This window comes from Camelus bactrianus, chromosome 33 (assembly GCF_048773025.1).
Source record: "Camelus bactrianus isolate YW-2024 breed Bactrian camel chromosome 33, ASM4877302v1, whole genome shotgun sequence".
Taxonomy (NCBI): Eukaryota; Metazoa; Chordata; class Mammalia; order Artiodactyla; family Camelidae; genus Camelus; species Camelus bactrianus.
Window position 1 is genome coordinate 21,873,146 of NC_133571.1, and position 18,840 is coordinate 21,891,985.

The 18,840-nt window shown below is 50.4% G+C and overlaps 1 protein-coding gene across 2 annotated transcripts in view; it reads left to right on the top strand.

The window, feature by feature from the left end:
• Positions 1 to 710: 710 nt before the first annotated feature.
• The window catches only part of ST14 (ST14 transmembrane serine protease matriptase), a 32,177-nt gene continuing 14,047 nt past the window's right edge, over positions 711 to 18,840 (top strand). Inside the window, exon 1 of one of the 2 annotated variants that reach the window (XM_074357149.1) lies at positions 711 to 927. In XM_074357149.1, coding sequence (XP_074213250.1) covers positions 847 to 927 — 81 coding nt within the window. In that variant the 5' untranslated portion in view covers positions 711 to 846. Of the gene's footprint in view, positions 928 to 4,407; positions 4,459 to 18,840 lie in introns of those variants that run through there. The other variant, XM_074357150.1, reaches the window with a different exon arrangement.

Genomic DNA, 18,840 nt, shown 5'->3' on the forward strand with positions numbered 1-18,840 from the left:
GTGGGCAGGTGAGGACCAGGATCAGTCAGTTGCTGCCAATGGGTGAAGGAGGCTGGGGCAGGAGAAGGGGGCACGGGACTGAGCGGCTCTGGGAAAGCTGGACGCCGACCGCAGCAAGGCCCTCCTAGCAGTGAAGAGCAGCTACTGGCCAGAAAGGAGAGTCGGGGCAGTGGCTGGAGGGGGAGGCCGGGCCAAGCGGCCGCCCTGGTTTTTGCTTGGGTTCGGAGGGGTCCTAACAGCCTAGACGTGGAGCAAGGCGGGGAGGCGGAGATGGAAGATGGAGAGAGGGACGAAACCATGGCCGGCGGGGGGGGGGGGGGGGGAAGCTGTCCTCCAGGGGAAGGGCCACTTCCAGGCTAGGAGCAGGGAGGGGGAATTAAGTTTCGCTGTTGCTCCAAACTTCCTGCGGGCCCGTTTTGTGCGGGGCACAGTGCGGGCTGAGGGCCACCACCAGGCAGGTCGCCGTCCGGCTGCCACACCACCTCAGGCGGTGGCCTGGCTCCCCGGGTCGCGATGCGGGGAGGTGGCCCCGGAGCCCTGCGGGCGGGGGGAGGTGGGGTGGGGTGGGGGTAGGCGGTGAGGTGGGGGGTGGGGGGATGGGGGTGGGGGATGGGGGAGGGGGGGCGGGGGGCGGGGGAAGGTGCGGCGGCCCGGCGGGCGGCGCGGCGGGCGGGGCAGTGGGGAGGCCACACCCTGAAACTACCTGCGCGCGACAGGAAGGGCCGGGCAGAGCCTCGGCGGCCGGCGCGCTGCGCCTGAGACCGGAACCAGGCCCGCCCCGCGCCCCGGCCCCAGCCCCAGCCCCAGCCCCGCGGCGATGGCCTGAGCCCCACGGCCTGCGGGACCATGAGGAGCGACCGGGCGCACAGGGGCTCAGGCGGCTCCGGGGGTCTCGGCGCGGGACTCAAGTACAGCTCGCGACCTGAGGTGGGCGAGCGCGGGCGGCGTCGGGGCGGGGAGCGCGGGGTGCCGGGGGTCCGGGGGTCCGGGGGGCCGGGGGCCGGGCAGCGCCGCGCGTCTCTCGGCCGCGGGAGCCGCTCCGCCGGCGTTTGTGGCCGCGGCGCCGGCCCGACAGGTGGAATTTCCTGCTCGGCGGGCGCCGGCCGGACCTCGGGTTCCAGCCCTGCCGCGCCCGCCCGGGGGCCGGCGGCCCCGCGGCCCTCTCCTCCGGCCCTCCGGCCCCTCGGGCCTCTCGCCGCCTGGAAGGGGCTCGTCTGGGGCCGCTCACGAACGCCGCGCTGTGCGTGCACGTCTGGAAGGAAGCAGCGGCGCCGGCTCGGAGTGCGCGACTTGGGCCGGGGAAGGAAAGTTTCCAGGGCGCTTTGGAGCCCGAGCGTCCTTGGCCTTAGCGCGAATTTGCTTTTGTCTTGCTGGTCAGAAGGCATTTTGAGGACCTTTGCCGACGGCAACTGGGAGACCAGAGCTTCGCTGGCCATGGAGCATGACGCTTAGGACTCAGAGTGGGCTCGGCCTGGGCTTCTCCAAGAGAGGAGGGAGCCCTTGGGGAAGGTGACTTTACGGAAAAGGATGTGGGAGCCTGTGTCTTGAGCCTTTTGGAAGACATTGAGGCAGGAAGCTCTTGTTTGGCAGAAAGAACAGTGAGATCTTAAAAGACCTTAAAGACATTGAATCTTCACGTAGAGATCTGGAGGTGGGTCTTAGCTGCTTTGTAGACGGACACACCTAGGTGGCAGTGGCCAGGTAGGCCTAGCAGTCAGGCCACCACCTCTCTGCCAGTAGGGACCCCACGTGTGCTGGAAGACCAGTGTAAGCCAGGTTGCTGGCTCAGAGTGGGTGCTGAGAGGCGGGCGCTACTTGGGGAAGGAGCTTTGCTGCTTTGCGAACGATGGCCGGCCTTGTATTTTCTCCTGCGATCCTGCCCTGCACTGCGGCCGTCTCTCCCGTATCAGGCCAGATTTTGATGGTCTCTCAAATCAGTTCCTTTCCCCAGGTGGCATCCTGATTGAGGGAGCTTGCAGAAGACTTGATTCTGGGCTGCCAAGGGTCCGGCTGGGCACTTTTGTTTTCTCCACTTTTCCACCCGCTGTGTAGGTGTTTGGAAGCCCGCGCTCCCCGGCAGCCTGGAGGCTTGGGTCTGTGTTCCCGCTGGGTCTCTGCCCTGCTGGAGGCAGATGCACCGGGCGGACACCTTCTGTTTTCCTTTCTGTAATTGCCATGTTTGTGAATCACTGATAATTGCCTGTTGGGGTTCTAGACTCCTGCCTCCTCAGCAGAGGGTTTGCTCTTTGGTGTTTGTTATTTCAGGGCTGTTTTTCTTCCCTCCTCCAAGTCGTTGGCTCTTCCTGAATTCCCTTTCTGAGACTCTCTCCTGCTGACACTGGGAGAGCTGGGTCTTCCTGGAGACACCTCACCACCCGTGCTCCACAGCCCCTCTGAGCTTCCACAGCCCCCCATAAGCCCTCGCTTACTTTCCACTGTGGCCTCTGTTCATTTCTCACTTTCCATGACGCTATTCCATTCTCCGCTCCCCTGGGCTCTTCCTTCCACTCCGAGTCTGCCATTTCCCTATGTGGATCACTCTGTCTTTTCTCTTGCCAAGCCCCATTGAACCAACTCCCTACCTTATCCTGGGCTAGGCACGGTTGGAGGGGAGGCTCTCAAAGACAAATAAGATATGACTGTTTCCTTTAAGGAACTTACACTCTTGAGAGCCACGCTAAGAGGTGTGTGCAAAAATGAGACGTGACTCGGTGTCCTGAAGGAAGTAGCCTGCGGTGCCCAAAGCTCATTTTGTTTCTCCAGGAAGTCTTCAGCTATTCCTCCCCACTCCACGCATGCCCAGAACTCTCACTCCCTGGATCGCCTTGCAGTGTCTGCCGTCAGGGTCTGCAGAGGCGGCCTTGACTTAGTTTCTGACCAGGAGGCGCAGCCGCCACATCAGCTGAGCTGACAGCTCTGGCTGGATCATGCTGGGCCCCACAGAAGCACTGCTGCTCTTGAGTTCCTTGTTCCTGGTCACTTCCCTCCCTGCGTGGATGGAGAAAGGTTCTGTTTGATGGTGCTTGTTTCTGGCTGCCTCCTTCCCAAGGCTGATGACTCTGGCCCTTGCCCTACCTCCACCTATTCCTAAGTGAGAAGTGGCCACCTCTGTGTTCCCCACTGTCTCCGGAGCCCTGATGACACCTTGTTTCTGGGGATTGTGCGCACCCTGCCTGCATGAGAGCAAGTGCACAGGTGCCAATTGTCATGCCCATGAACAAGAGCGGGGAAGCCTGCCTCACTGATTGTCTTGGCCCTCGTGGAACACTTGCTGGTGGCTCGGAAGCCGCTTCCTTCCTAAGTCAGTATTGCCCCGGTAGGACTTGGTACCCTTCAGCAGGCGGAGACCAGGCCTGGAAAATGGGGTGTGATGAGATCAAAATCAGATGCTGTGGGGGCTGTCGGGAGTGTCAGCTCTTTGTAAGTCAGTCGAACATTCACTCATCTTCAGGACAAATATCTATCAGGTGACCACAGACGGAGCATGTGCCAGCTACTGGGCAGCGGCCCCAAGAAAGACCCCACACAGTCCCTGCCTTCAGGGAACGCCCAGAGTCGTGTGGGATGCAGGGAATTAAATTCTGTGTGGTAAGTACTGGGTTCTGGAGAAGCCAAAGGGAGCCACTTAGGACGGGCGTCTAACCCAGGCTTGACAGGCCAGGGTGGATGACTCGTGGCCAGAGGCCATCTGTGACGTGGTGGCAGGAGTGTCCGACGTGGAGCCAAGACCTGGGCCACCACTGTCCTCCCGGGTGATCTCAGCGGTGTTACCTCATCCCTCTAAGTCTCAGTGTCTGTGGCTGTGAAACGGGGATGACATATACGTTACAGGTTTGTTGCGAAGATTAAAAGGGCTACTTAACATGAAAGCCCTTTGTAAGTTGCAGCGTGGTCTACAAATCGCAGTGTTTCAGTTTCTGAGTTGGAAAAGCCTCGAGACAAGCAGGAAGGTGATGTCGTATCAGCAGGATGCTCGGGAAGAGGCTGAGAAGCGGGGGGTGGGGGTGGGGGTTGTGCTGACCGCGCAGCCTGCTGAAGACACGCGATCGCTTCGAGGAGTGTCAGGGAATCAGCATCCCAGCGACGGAGACCCTCTTCCTGTGGTCCCAGGTTTCATCTCCCTCCCTTTACGTGGCTTCTAGAGGAAGGTCCTCCTGTGGAAGGGAAGGGGGAGCTGAGACCTACTGTAACTGGCTGCTCACCCCTTTCTCCTCCCATCACATGAAACAAAACACTTCCTTCTTTCTCGGTTCTCCGAGCATGTGCTGGCCTCTCCGGAAGGGGCAGGCCCTGTGCCGGAAGGTGTGTGCAGGGGTGAGAGGAGAGCAGGGGAGGTGGTAAACATGGGAACTAGCCTGCCCTCCGCTGGTCCTGGGAGACCTGGACATTCCTGGTCCTCATTCAGGAGACGGGAAACTGAGGATGAGAGAAGGCAGCACTAGCTTGACAGCTGCTCAGGTAGGAAGCCGAAATCTCCTGTGACCCCTGCGGATTGTCCTGGGGCGGGTCTGCCCAGAGCTGGCTCCTCTGTGGGGCCCTGTCGCGCCTGCCTGGCCTCTCACTGTCAGCTGTGGCCAGTGGCCGCCGTGGTCCTGGAGTTCCTCTGGTATCAGTTCCTTCTCTGGCTGTGGTTCTGCCCAGGTGGTTGGCTCATGTCTCTCCTAAGAGAGGAAGTCTGTTCTTGGAAGAAGAGCGAGGGTGTGACCAGCCCCCGAGGAATCCAGATCCCAGAGATGTGGCTTCTGGCCTTGTGCACATACGACGGGAGTGTTCAGAGCTCTGATAGTCGTTGCTGGTGCTTACTGAGCATGTAGCGTGTGTTGTACCTCTTAGACCTTTTTACAGGCGGGGAAGGGGGAGCACAGAGAGGCTAAGTGACTTGCCTAAGGTCGCAGTGCAAAATGGTAGTGGGGTTGGGGTTTGCACCCAGGCAGTGCGGCTGTGCTGTGTTCTCCCTGGACTGCTGCGGTGCAGGGTGGCACTCTCCGCTCAGAGGGCTCTGGGAGGGATTTACGTCTAAGAGTAAGAAAGTAAGAAACTGGATTTCTCTTCTTAGGATTTTTCTGAGATGCCTGGGGCTTAGCAAAATTCTGATAACCATTTGATTATAGAAGTGGGAAATAGGAACTTCTGAGCGTCTCAGGGAATGCTCACTCTGGCTGGTGGGGGTGAGAAGGGTGTTTGGAATTTGTTCAGAGGTCATGGGCAGTAATTGCCCTTTTTTCTTTGCTAAGAACTTTTCTAGAAGCAGATCCCTACTGAAAATTCTGTCTTGGAATCTCGTATCATCAGAATTAGCAACAGAAACCTTAAGATCCTTGTGATAGTTGGCTAACAGACGGGTCAGAGTCTTGGGTCCTTTGTCTCTCCGAGTTGGTGGTGACGGTGGTGAAAAGGTGAGGAATTTGATGACAGTCGTTGCTCCCTGGCACTAAATATGTGCACTTCTGTTCACCCTCTGTGTTCTCACAGCATCCGTATGAGAGCAATGCCTAGTTTATGGATGAGATGACTGAGGCTCAAAGGGTTTGCATAATAGCCCCAAGGCAGTTAGAAGTGGAGCAGAGGTTCAAACCTAGATCTGAGCGACTTCAAAGCCTGGAGTCTTAACAGCAAAGCCATTATATACAGCTGTGTTCCAAGGACGTGGAGATTGAGACTCACCCCCAGCAAAATCCGAGAACACATCTTTATTTATTAATTTTTAAACTTTTTTTATTGAGTTATAGTCATTTTCCAATGTTGTGTCAAATTCCAGTGTAGAGCACCATTTTTCAGTTATACATGAACATACTTATATTCATTGTCACATTTTTTTTTCGCTGTGAGCTACCGCAAGATCTTGTATATATTTCCCTGTGCTATACAGTATAATCTTATTTATCTATTTACATTTTGAAATCCCAGTCTGTCCCTTCCCATCCCCCACCCCCTTGGCAACCACGAGTTTGTATTCTATGTCTATGAGTCTGTTTCTGTTTTGTATTTATGTTCTTTTTTTTTTTTTTCAGATTCCACATATGAGCGATCTCATATGGTATTTTTCTTTCTCTTTGTGTCTTACTTCACTTAGAATGACATTCTCCAGGAACATTCATGTTGCTGCAAATGGTGTTATGTTGTCATTTTTTATGGCCGAATAGTATTCCATTGTATAAATATACCACATCTTCTTTATCCAGTCATCTATTGATGGACCTTTAGGCTGTTTCCATGTCTTGGCTATTGTAAATAGTGCTGCTATGAACATTGGGGTGCAGGTGTCATTTTGAAGTAGGGTTTCTTCTGGGTATATGCCCAGGAGCAGGATTTCTGGGTCATACGGTAAGTCTATTCTTAGTCTTTTGAGGAATCTCCACACTGTTTTCCATACTGGCTGCACCAAACTGCATTCCCACCAGCAGTGTAGGAGGGTTCCCTTTTCTCCACAGCCTTTCCAGCATTTGTCATTTGTGGACTTTTGAATGATGGCCAATCTGACTGGTGTGAGGTGATACCTCATTGCAGTTTTGATTTGCATTTCTCTGATAATTAGTGATATGAGCATTTTTTCATGTGGCTGTTGATCATTTGCACTTCTTCCTTGGAGAGTTGCTTGTTTAGTGAGAACACATCTTTAAATGGAGAACCGACACCAGGCGCCAGCACAGGTCCGCTCCAGACCTCTCACACCAAGCTTGTCTGGTTTCTTGTTTGATGAGGTTACTCACCTGGTAGACCAGGAGACTGCCTAGAGATGGGCTTCAACAAGGCTTTGAACAAATGGTAGCTTTATTTGTTACACACATGATCAAAAAAAAGCCACCTACCCAAGCCAATGTATCAGGTTGTTTACATTTTGGGGGCCTCTTCCAGTCTTTGCCACACGCATAGGTTTTGCCTAGTTTGTGGCTGTTCATGTACTGATGCTCTGGGAGGTGTATCCGTCTCCTGTCTGCTGGGTGGTGCGGTGGAAGACTGGGGGATGGAGGAGAGTGAGGTCTAGGGGTTGTGTCTAAGCAGCTGTGCCTAAGAGAGTCCCCTCATGCCTCCAAGTCACTCTGGGTGGTGGCCTGGGGCTGCCCCCGACTCCCTCCTGAGTCCTGTGTCTTTTCTTATTTAGTAACAGCTCTGATGAGGTCTTCGTTTGCTTATCAGCTTTGTATATGACACCTTACTGGGAGGGAAAGGCGGATACCTTGGATGACACAGTTGTGAGTCAGAAGAAGGGCAGCCTGCGTGAGAGGTTGCCGAGAACTGCACTGTGTCCATCTGCACTGGGAGGACGTGCACCGCCCTGACTGCGGACACAAAACCCCCACCCTCCCAGGGCTGGGACCTGAGGAGCCCCGGGAGGGAGGCCCCGGAGTAAGCGGGATACCACAGCAGATCCTGAATTCCCAGTTGAAAGCCAGGCATGTAATGTGGCTCCCTAAAATGCAGAGTAAGTCCCCCCTTCCCGTGAAGTTTTTATTTGGTTGTGCCTTTTAAAATTATGATTAAAAAGGCTAATATGTACATCTTTAAAGAGCATTTGGCTGGCTGAGACAAGTAGAAAGTATTTTAAAAATGGGGAAAGTACCCTAGAGAGGCATTTTAATATTTTCTAAAAAAAAACTGCTTTTTTTTCTGATTCTAAAAGTTAGGATCTTATGGTCAAATAGAGCCTGGGAATCTCCTCATTTAAATAAACTGTTCAAGGGTACCTCACTGATGTGAGAAGTCTGACTTCTCAATAGCTGCCAAGGTTAGTGTTGACTAGAGATGTATTCAGTTTTGAAGAGATTTAAACATGTTTGCCCCAAAATTAAACTTCAGAAATTTAGGGTCAAAAAACAAGTTAGGAAAGGACTTTTTTTTCTTTTTTTTTTAAAGTTGAGCAATACACAAATGTACACAGTGAAATTTCTCTGAAATTCTTTCCCCCAGGTTATAAAACCTCGGAATAGTTTGGTTTCTCATCTCCAGCAGTCTTCCACGCGTATACTAATATTTATGTGGATATTAATGTATATGTGTGTGTACACGTATTCTCCCCAAAATGGAATCATAACGTCATTCCTGTTCTACAGCTGAGGACATGGTTGTCATGGATTAATTCATCACACATTTATTACGTATCTTAACCCATGCTAGAATTGTGGAGCAAGACACAGCCCCCACCCCTCTCCCCCGTCCTTAAGGAGCAGGTGGTTGACTCTAAGACACTGAGTGACTAGGATGGAGGATGCTTGGGGGATAGGAAACCAGAGGAAGTCACCTGTCACCTAAAACAGTGGGGGACAGACTTTCCTTGGCAGCTTCGCAGAGGAGGTGCCTGAGCTGAGTTCGGAAGAGTAGGAAGTGCCCAGATACTTTGACTTTTTTTTCATTTAACATTATAGTTTAGAGATTTTTTTCCATGTTACCACCACCTCTTTGAAAAACCATTCTTTTTTTTCTTTTTAAATTGAAGTACCATCAGTTACAGTGTGTCAATTTCTGGTGTACAGCACAATGTCCCAGTCATGAATATACATACGTACATTCGTTTTCATATTTTTTACAAAGGTTATTACAGGATACTGAACATAGTTCCCTGTACTATACAGCAGAAACTTTAAAAAAATCTATTTTTATATATGGTGGCTAACATTTGTAAGTCTCAAACTCCCATATTTTCCCTTCCCACCCCCTTTTCCTGGTAACTGTAAGATTGTTTGCTAAGTCAGAGTCTGTTTCTGTCTTGTAGATGAGTTCACAGTGTCCTTTTTTTCCTGAAAAACCGTTCTTGGTTGCTATGTCAATGCTCATCAAGTGGATATGTCAGTCTGTGTTACTATATTTTTATTACTTGTGTTTGCTAATTGACTGTATTTTTGGACGATTAATGGAAACAAAGGGAATTGAAGAACAGCCCTTACGGGGCAAAGCTGGTCAGATCCCATTCGGATTATGTTGTTCAATTATGGGTTCCTTGTCTTAATGGAAATATTGCTACTTCGTGGTTGCCTGAGATAGCCAGAGGTTTAGAAAACACTGTGAACCACTGAGTTGAGCATTTTAGCCAGAGAAAGAGCAGACTCCGAGGAGGATTTCAGGAGCTGCTCTGACCGGGAGGAATTAGGCTGGATCTATTGCGGTGCTAATGTGCAGGGCTGTTGTGATGCTGATGGCTGGCAGGGGAGGAAGAACTTAGTAATGTGGGCACACCTGAAAATACTCTGTCCCCCAGCAAGGGTGGCCCGGGAGGATGGGAGATGGGATGATGTCTGAACTGTTTGTGCTCTAAGAATCCGATTCCCAGAACGCCGTTCCGCGGTTCTCTCTCCTGTCCTTCTACTTCCTCCACAGGATTCTGGCTGCAGTTGTGGACCGGGGCCTCCGGGCGCCCTCCCCTGTTTGCATATTTAGGCCTTTCTTCCAGACAGCTAGATTTGTAGCTTGATTTTTTTTAACATTTTTTTTTTTTTATTGAGTTACAGTCATTTTACAATGTTGTGTCAAGATTTGTACCTTGATTAACCGGCCTGGGAGCTACTGAAGAGGTGGGAGGGGTGTTTCTGAATGTAGTCAGTTCCAGGAGGCCAGTGCGCTTGGGGTGTTTCCCCTGACTTCTGTAGAGACTACCAAGGCAGCTGTTAAAAAAGGCTGAATGGTGCCGTGGAATACTACTCAGAAGTAAAAAGGAGCGAATGCAGTGGCTGCATTGATGCTCCGGGGAATTTTGCTGAGCGAGAAGAGCCAGCCGTCCCCAAAGATTCTACACTGGATGGTCCATTTATACAGCATGTTTTTAAATTGAAATTTCCAAGTACTTTATTTTTTTAATTCTTACTTTTTTACTGAAGTGCAGTTGATTTACAATGTTAGTTTCAAGTGTACAGCAAAGCCATTCAGTTATACATATATATTATATATATATTTTCAGATTCTTTTCCATTATAGCTATCATTTTTGAAATGACAATTTTAGAGCTGGCTGGTCGGGGGAGGGGGGCAGGAAGGAGGTGGGTATGGTTGCTAAAGGGCAGCAGGAAGGATCCTTAAGTTGGAATCGTTCAGAATCTTGACTGTTGGTAGATACAGAAGCCGACACCAGTAGTAAAATTGTATGAAATTTAGTATTTACACACAAGTGGGTACAAGTGAAAGGGGAACTCTGAGTAAGGTCCGTGGGTCACATCAGTGTCGTGGCATTATAATACAGTCCTACGGGATGTTATCATTGGCGGAAACTGGGCCAAGTGTACAAGGGCTCTCGATACTGTTTCTTACAACTGCACCTGAATTTACAATGATCTCAACACAAAAGCCAGTAACTAACTAAGAAAGCAGTAGCCTTTGAAATCAGCACGTGGGCTCAGTGAAAAGTCAAGAAAAAGAATGGAAAGAAGTTTCACCTTCTTTTCCTGAGGCGAAGGGGCATCCTCTTAGCTTTCTTGCTTGGTTTCTGGGGGAATCTGCCTGGTTGTGCCCCTGCGGGCAGATACTTCTGCTCCCAGTCAGGTGACTGGGGCAGGAGAAAGGAGGGAGTGGCTGGACCAGGAAGAGGATCTCTGGCCAAAAAGGACAGGCTGAGTGCAAAGTTAGTGGCATCAAAGAGCCTAGCTGGGGAGTCTCTCATCTGTGATCTTGGAGCCCATCTGAAATGGAATTCTCTGGTTGGAATTACAAGAGGCTGTGTCCTGGGGGAAGCATTTAACTGAAGACTGGGAGAGTCGAAACTTAGGTGTCTTGGGAATAGCAGGTAACCGGGCTGGCTGACACTAGAGAGCCTGGGGAGGGGGGCTGTCAGCAGGACCTTTGGGTGTTGACTGAGCATTCTCTCCCCTTCCAGGGGTGGACACAAGTCTGGAAAGTTCCCTAGGGCCTGGTATCTCCTTTGGGTAGGCGACTTAAGAGTCTGGCTATGGAGAGAGAAGTCCTTCAGTCAATCAAAAAAAAAAAAAAAAGGATAAAGTGCTAACCCTGGGCTAGGTCAAGGGTCGGAGGAGGGCTGGAGAAGAAACAATACCCGGAGGGCCCCCTAGGACCACCTGTCCACTCCCTGTGGAAGTGAGGGGACCTGATGCCAAGTGGGGCATGCAGCTCTAAGGCAGGGGAGGTTCCGGGGAGAAAGACTGTGGTCTGAGATGGTCCTCAGAGGTCTCCTGGAAGATCTTGGCCTTGGTCTGTGTTCTCAGGGGCAGGCTGTGCTTGGTAGGTGGTGAGGAGCCAAACCTTTCTGAGTGGCAGGATGGGACCAGCCTCCCTCTTCCTCACAGGTTTGGGGGCCTCCTGGCTGGGGCAGGGTTTGCACCCCCAGCCCAGTGTTGAAGGGGTGGAAGTCCATCTGCAGCGGTGGGCACAGCATGCCGGTCTTTTGGGCCCAGGAAGTGGTTTTGAGGTAGATAGTTTTGCTGAGTGTTCTCCAAGACCAGTCACCTCCAGGCTTCAGTTTGCTTGTCTGCAGAGCTGTGGGGAGTGATCAGCTTTCCCCCTGAGAAACAGAGTGTCCTGAGAATACTGACTTTGGAGTCAAATCTGGGTCTGAAATTCAGCCCTGCCGCTTTGTAGCTTTCTGGGTTTTAGATAAGTTACCCTCTTTTAACCCATTTCCTCTTCTAAAAGTGTAAGAATTAGAGATGAAATATTTGAAAAGTGCCCATCATGGCACAGAGATGCACAAAAATACTGATTATGCTTGGCGTGGCCTTTGCAGAGTCACAGAGGCAGTGGGTATGCTGCCCCCTCGGGAGTGGTCGTGGCAGCCTGGAGCCTCCGTGGCTTCTGTCCATGTGCAGGCCCCTTCCCCACAGCCGCCCGGGGCCTCGGCTTCCTCACCGTCTAAGTCGGTGGTTTGAAACTCTTTTGCCTTTTAGGACAATGTCTCCAGGAACACAGACCAGAGCCCTTGGTCCTGCTTCCCCTTCAACCAGTCCATTTATTGTTTATCATTTTGAGGTGCTGCAAAAATTGCAGTTGAAGTAAGATTTTAAAGTTTTAAAAACATGTTCTGGAAGTGGCTGGAACTCTGTGTGTAAACAGAAACTCAGAGTCTGGAAGTGGTCTGTCGGACTCACTGACTTGGCTGGATAATCGCCTCTGGGCTTTCTCCCCCAACACCCCACCCCCCAGGCCAGGCACTGCCTCCCCAGTGGAGGCGGGGGAGGAGCGGGCTGGGCAGGGAGCGGGAGGCCTTCCCAGTGCTCCCCGTCAGGGCAGCGTGACCAGAGGGCAGTGGACACGGGCCTTCCTGGCTCTTGGAGGCCTGCTTTGTACACGTGGGCTATTAAGGCTTTCTGTTTGTTTCATTCTAATGTTTGAACTCCACCTGCTCCGCCAGACCCCGAGGAGGAATGGGGCCTGCCTGGCTTTGGGCAGATGGGTGGACAGTGGGTGGAGGAAGCAAAATCGAAGGGAAACAGTAGGTAGGCCTGTCGTTAGCAGCTAATTATGTTTTACAACACCTCTACGGAGGAGGCTGTAAGGGGTTATTAACCCACTTTTAAGAGGAGGAAACTGAGGCTCAGGGAGAAATACTTGCCCCAGTGGCTCAGGGTTCTTGCCCTTGACTCTCATAAAAGAAAGACGAGGCTTGTGTCTGAGGGGTCTGGTTGCAGGCGTGTGTGGTCCCATTCCCATGGTGGTGTGGGCGGGGCTGTGGGCAGGGCTGGGAGTAGGGAGGGGACACAGGCATGAAACCTGCAGGAGCCAGACACTGGCTGGCAGAGAACCACCGGGTCCTGTGCTGAAGATGCCCACGCTCGGCTGAGTCAGGCCCCTGGGACTTTCCAGCCTGCTCTGACCAGGTGTGCAGAGTTTTGATTGATTTCCTGCAGTGGGAGCTGTTGGCTCTGGGTCAGCTTCTGTTCCCCTAGAGGCCTTGGGGTCACAGATCTGCAGGTAATTCTGGATCCTCCATAGGGCCCCGCAGCTCACCTGTTTCCCAGCAGCTCCTAATTCTTGTGGGGGACAGTGACGGGGTCGAAGGGTAAGGGTGAGAGGGTCGAGTAACAAAAAGGCAGAGGGTTTTGGGGGCCCGCCACCCGCTGACCAACCTTGGCTGATAGCGTGAGTCTGCAGAAATCTGGTGGCAGCCTCAGGGACTTCTGGGTGGTGCTTACAACCTATCGTGGGAGGGTCCTGGGCGTGAAAGCAAGTCCAGCCTCTTACAACATGTACCTTGCATCCCAGGTGGTTGCTTAAAATAGGCTGACTGAAACTGACATGACCCGGCCGGCTCCTCTCACAGTGGTGGGAAGCAGGTGAGCCAGGCCGGCAGCCTCCTAGAAATGGTAGGTGGCAGTGTTCTCTCACGGTCAAGTTCCTACGAATGACCTGGGACACCAGTTAAACTTCCAGACCCTGCCCCTGCCCTGCTGCATCAGAATCTCCAGGGAGAGGGGCTTGGAAATCTGGGTGCTAAGCAAGCACTGTGCTGCTTTTATTGTATTTTTTAATCATTATTTTTCATGGGAAATGCTAGGGTGGTGCGGTCAGTGGGAACCAGAGCCTCCTGTTTCTTGAGAATCTGGCTTCTTGTGGGATCAGTTGGCCCAGCCTGGTGAGTGGGTGGATTCTGATGTGGCTTTCTCTTCTCTTTTCCTTTGTCACTTTGGTCATCCTGGGATGAGCAAATCAGGTGTCCTCTCGGTGCTGGTCATTGTGCTGGGCGGGGACTTGTAGTGGCTGCAGGAAGTCCCCGCCCTTGGGAGCTGGGAGTCCTCACAGCTGCCTGAGTTTTTTTGTGGGTGCTGATTAACTGAAAAGAGCCATCTAAGTAGGGCCCCTCCTGCCTGGAGACAGCAACTTGAAGCAGGGGCCTTTCTCCAGTTTCATCCCTCGTGTCCCTGGGCCACGCGTTGTACTGTGCTCAGCGTTGCCCAGGATGGCAAAAGCTGTGTTAAGTTTTGGAATTCACTCCTTGCTCTGTTGTCTCTGGTGGCCTTGAGCCATGCTGAGTTTCTGGGGACTCTGGCCAGGATCTAACTCAAACTGACATCAGGGAGCAGCCAGGAGAGTTAATCCTGGCTTTGTCTTTCCCTTGGAGAATGAAGGCATCTTCAAGGCGCCACGGAATGTGTCCTCGCTTGGAAAGCCATTGCTGATGCTCAGACTGTCTCTTGCCTGAACCATCTCAAGGATAGTTTATGGTTCTCATGACCATGGCTGCGGGGGTGACATCATGGAATTGAAATCCGTCCCATCTGGTGGTGGGTACACGGCGTCACCAGACCTGTGAGTGAAACGTGCCTGCCGCAAGTCAGCTGGGGGGTTGGCAGTGGCACCTGAAGCCAGCCACCCCTGTTCTCCTGCCAGTGACATCACCTCTGCCCTTTGACCTTGATCTTCAGCACCAGAAGCACATCGCCAGGTGTTCTGGGAGGGCCTCTCACGGCCGCTTCCTGGGCTCCTGGCGACCTCTTTAGTCTTCAGGTTCACCTCCTGCCTTCCTGGCAGATCACATCCAAACTTGGCCAAATGAAGAACAATCTTTAAAAAAAAAAAAAAAAGAGTCCAGCGTGAAGGCTGCATTTCTCCCCATCTGCTTTGACTGGAATCTTGTGTGGATTTTTGGGTCGTTAGTATTATTTCTGTTATTTATAAATGTGAACACTTACCAGTAGCTTTTCTCCTTTGAGGACCACACTTAGCTGCCAGTGGTGCGTTCCGGCTTCGGATCCGCTGGTGCCTGGAGCCAGGGGGAGAGCAGGTCCTGACGAGCACACAGCAGGTGCCAGGTCATCAGTGTGTTCTTGGGGAACAGGCGAAGAAGGGTCTTCTCCCGCGGGAGGTTCAGTGGTTGACTTGGACACTGAGTTTTGTCTGCTTAGCATTGAGCTTTCAGCCCTGGTGAGTCTCTTACTTAATGGGAATAAGGTGACTACAAGGATCTTTCCCATAGCATCAAATAAAATATACCTTTTTCTTTTTACCTTCTGTAAGTAATTTTTTTGTCCAACCACTGGGGCTGGACCACTTGGGGAGGATACACATCATTTGCACTAGTGTGCTTACAACAGCAGAAATATGGTCTTCTCCCCTCCTGGAGTTTTGGACAGTACCCCTTCTATCGCTCCAGGAAGCTGGGTGGGGATGGTGATCTGATCTGGCCCCTGCAACCTTCCCCTTGGGTTCTCCCCCTTTGTCTCTCCAGGGGCTTCACTCTGCACGTAGCCCTGATGCCCATCTGTCCTCCAAGAAGTCACTCCTTGCTCTCTTGTCTGAGCTGGCCTTGAGCCACGCTGTGTTTCTGGGGACTCTGGCCAGGATCTAACTCAAGCTGCCTGGGGGGAAGAGGCCCTGAGAGTTGCATGGCCTCTGTTTGTGGTTAGCAAGCACCTGCTTCACAGCACTGGGTTTTGTATGTGCACCTGCAAATGTGTTTACTTTCTCGAGAGAGGAGAGGCAGAGGGAGGCGCTGGCATACACCCTCCTCCATTGGCTGTGTGGTCTGTAGAGAGATGATTATATGTAGAGAGAAGGTTGTGTACACGATTAAGCCGGAGTGGATGGGAGCTGGCCAACCGCGTGCATCCGTCAAACCCCGGCCAGGGTTGGAAGGCGTGGCTCTTGTCCCACTTGGCTGCTTTACTGGCTTAGTACCTTTGTGACTTTGGACAGATCACTCCCTTTCTCTCAGACTCAGTTTCTTTATCAGTGAAATGACTGGGTTAGGCAAGATGATCTCTAATATCCTGCAAATGGAGCCAAGGGTAGGGTTATAAAAGGAATTGGTCTAGTTACTGATTAAACAGTGTTTCTGGGCTGCATGGAGCCCAGAAATCATAATACCTTTGAACCAGTCCCACCACTGACTGCCTTGCTCTGTGGCCAGTCTAGGGTGGCCCTGGGGTCCGCTATCCATGCCATCGGCCACCTTCCCCTTGCCAAGGGACTTGCGTTCTCATTTCCCAGAGTACTTACTCTCTCAGTTCTGGAAGCTGACCACAGGGAGGCAGAAAACCAGTATCTAATCTGGAGTGGCCACTGAGAATACATGGGGAGGGTATAGCTCAGGTGGTAGAGTACATGCTTAGCATGCATGAGGTCCTGGGTTCAGTCCTCAGTACCTCCTTTAAAAATAAATAAATAAATCTAATTACCTCCCCCCTACAAAAAAAAAAGGACTTTGATTTGTGCCTCACATCATTAAAAAAACTCAAAATGGATTATAAGCCCAAATATAGAATCCGAAATTATAAAACTATTGGAAGAAAACAAAGCAGAAAATCCTTGTTGCCTTGGGTCAGACAACGATTTTTCAGGTACAGCCACAAAATCAGAATCCATGAAGAAAAACTTGACAAACCGAGACTTCATCAAAATGAAAAACTTCTTCTTCAAAAGACACTGTTAAGGGAATGAAAATACAAGCTACAGACTAGGAGAAAATCTTTGCAAAGTATATATCTGATAAAGGGCTTGTAACCAGAGTATATGTAAAGAACTCTCCAAACTCAACAACAGGAAACTAAGCAAACCAACTTTAAAAACTAGGCAAATGATTTGAAGAGACCACCAAAGAAGATAAACAGATGGCAATTAAGTACATGGGAAGATGCTCAACATCCTTAGTCATTAGGGAAAAGCAACTTAAAACCTCAGTGAGAGACCACCACACATCTGTTAGAACGGCTGAAATGAGGAAGACTGACCACATCAAGTGTTGGATAGGATGTGGACATGACACACTGCTGATGGGAACTGTACAAAGGCACAGTCATTTTGGACAACAGTTTGGCGGTTTCTTAAAGAGTTAAACGTACAGCTATCGTACAGACTTGCTAGTTTACTCAAGGTATTTACCCAACAGCAATGAAAGCATATACCAATACAAAGACCCAAACAGAAATGTTTATAGCAGCTTTATGTGTGATTGCCCCAAACTGGAAGCAACCCAAGCATCCATTAACTGGTGGCTGGGTAGACAAATTGCTGTCTATCCATACAGTGGGCTACTGCTCAACAGTGGAAAGGAATAATAAACGTAGTAACGTGGGTAAATCTCAAATGCTGTGCTGAGTAAAAGAAGCCAGGCAATAAAGAGTTTCTGGTGTATAATTCTATTTATATAAAGTTCTAGAGAAAGGAAACTAACCTTTACTGCTGGGAAGCAGATAGGAGGTTGCTTGGGGACGGGAAAGGGAATCAGGAAGGAAAGGAGGGAAGGACCAGGTGGAAACTGTTGAAGGTGATAGATATGTTCATTATCTTGATTGTGGTGATGGTGGTGTGTGTGTGTGTGTGCCAAAAAATTGTATACTTTAAATATGCACAATTTATGTCAGTTGTTCTTCAGGGAAGCTATTTTTAAAATTCCATAGAAGGTTTATAAGAGTAAGTTTAAAAAGATCCCAGAATAGAGCCAAATGATGAAGAAATGTAAAATATTAGGTGGAGGGGGAGGGGAAAGCCAGATAGGCACATAGAGGATGTACTCTTACGCCCTGGTGTTCTGAAATTTCACACGATAGATTTTTGTTATGTGTGCTTTTTCATTTATCTTTCTCACCCTTCAGTGACCCCTTTGACTTTGAAGATACATGCTGCTGTTTAGTGCTTAGAAATACTCTTCTGGTATTTCTCTGGTCACATCCTCTGCCAGGCTCAGGAATTATAGAAGAAGGATGTGAGCATTGTCAGAAACCGCCAGACCCCCACCTCCATCCCAAACAAAAATACCCCCAGCCACCAGTCCCCCACGAGGGCGGGAAACTGATTTCTCCAGACTTGACACCAGATGCCAGGAGAGATGAAGTGAGGGGAGCACAGTCACGGGTCTCTTCTCTCCCGTGTTAGTGACTGGGTTTAAATTACCCCGTCCAGGAGATTAGAACTCCTGCAGTAACTAAACTATCCCGTAGAACAGTGAGGAGAGCCTGGTAGAATATCTGGCTAGCCATTGAATTGTGTGGCCTGAGGTGAAGCCACTGTGGCCAGCCATGCCCAGAGCTTCCAGAGGACTAGGACCTCATTCCTAGATACGAGTAAACAGCCTCACATCCTCAGGCATTTGAGGAAAGTCTTCAACACAGTAAAGTTACTCAATAGAAACATAAGAATGAGAAGATTTTGCATCCAAAATTCAGAGAATAAGAAGGAAATCTTGAAAGTGAAAGTTTTGATAGCAGAAATGAAAACCTCAAGAGAAAGATTAAAAAACAAGATGGGTAAAGCAGAGAAAGGATAAGGAAAGTAGAGGGGGTCAGTATAATAGAACTTAAAGAAAGAGAAAGGAGAAAATGAAGGGGAGAACATAATCTAAGAAATAGCGCAAGAAAGTTTTCCAGACTGAAAGATCTGAGTTTCCAAAATCAAGGACAGGCAGAAAGCTCAGTGTAGTGAAATTTAAAGACCCAGCTCAAAGCATTTCCTCAAGACTTTCCTCAGAGAAAGACCATAAATCATGAATAAAAAATAATGGATTTGTACTAATAACGTATTTCTCCAAAGCAAAATTAGAAGCTCTGGGAAACAGTGGAGCCTTCAGAATTCTAAGTGAAAACGTATTGTCCTCGAACCAGCCAAACCATCAAACAGGTGCGAGTGCAGAATTAAGATCCTCCTGAAACATACGAAGTCTAAAAAAATTCCCCTCTCTGGAAACTCCTGAAGTATGTGTTCCACCAAAATGAAGTAAGTCAAGAGAGATGGAGGTGTGGGATCCAGAAAATAGGGGTTTTAGCACAAGAGGGAGATGAAGGAGCCTGTCGGGGTGATGGTGGAGGAAGTTACAGTTGACAGCTAGGGGAGGTCTGGCAGGGGGCCCTCAGAAGGGATGTTAAAGGAGAGGTTATTTGACGGACGCTACACTTGGAAGCTCAGAAGAACACTACAGAGCTCTTAGATCGTGTGGAAAGACAGGTGCGTGTTAAAAAGAAACCCAAGTGAATGA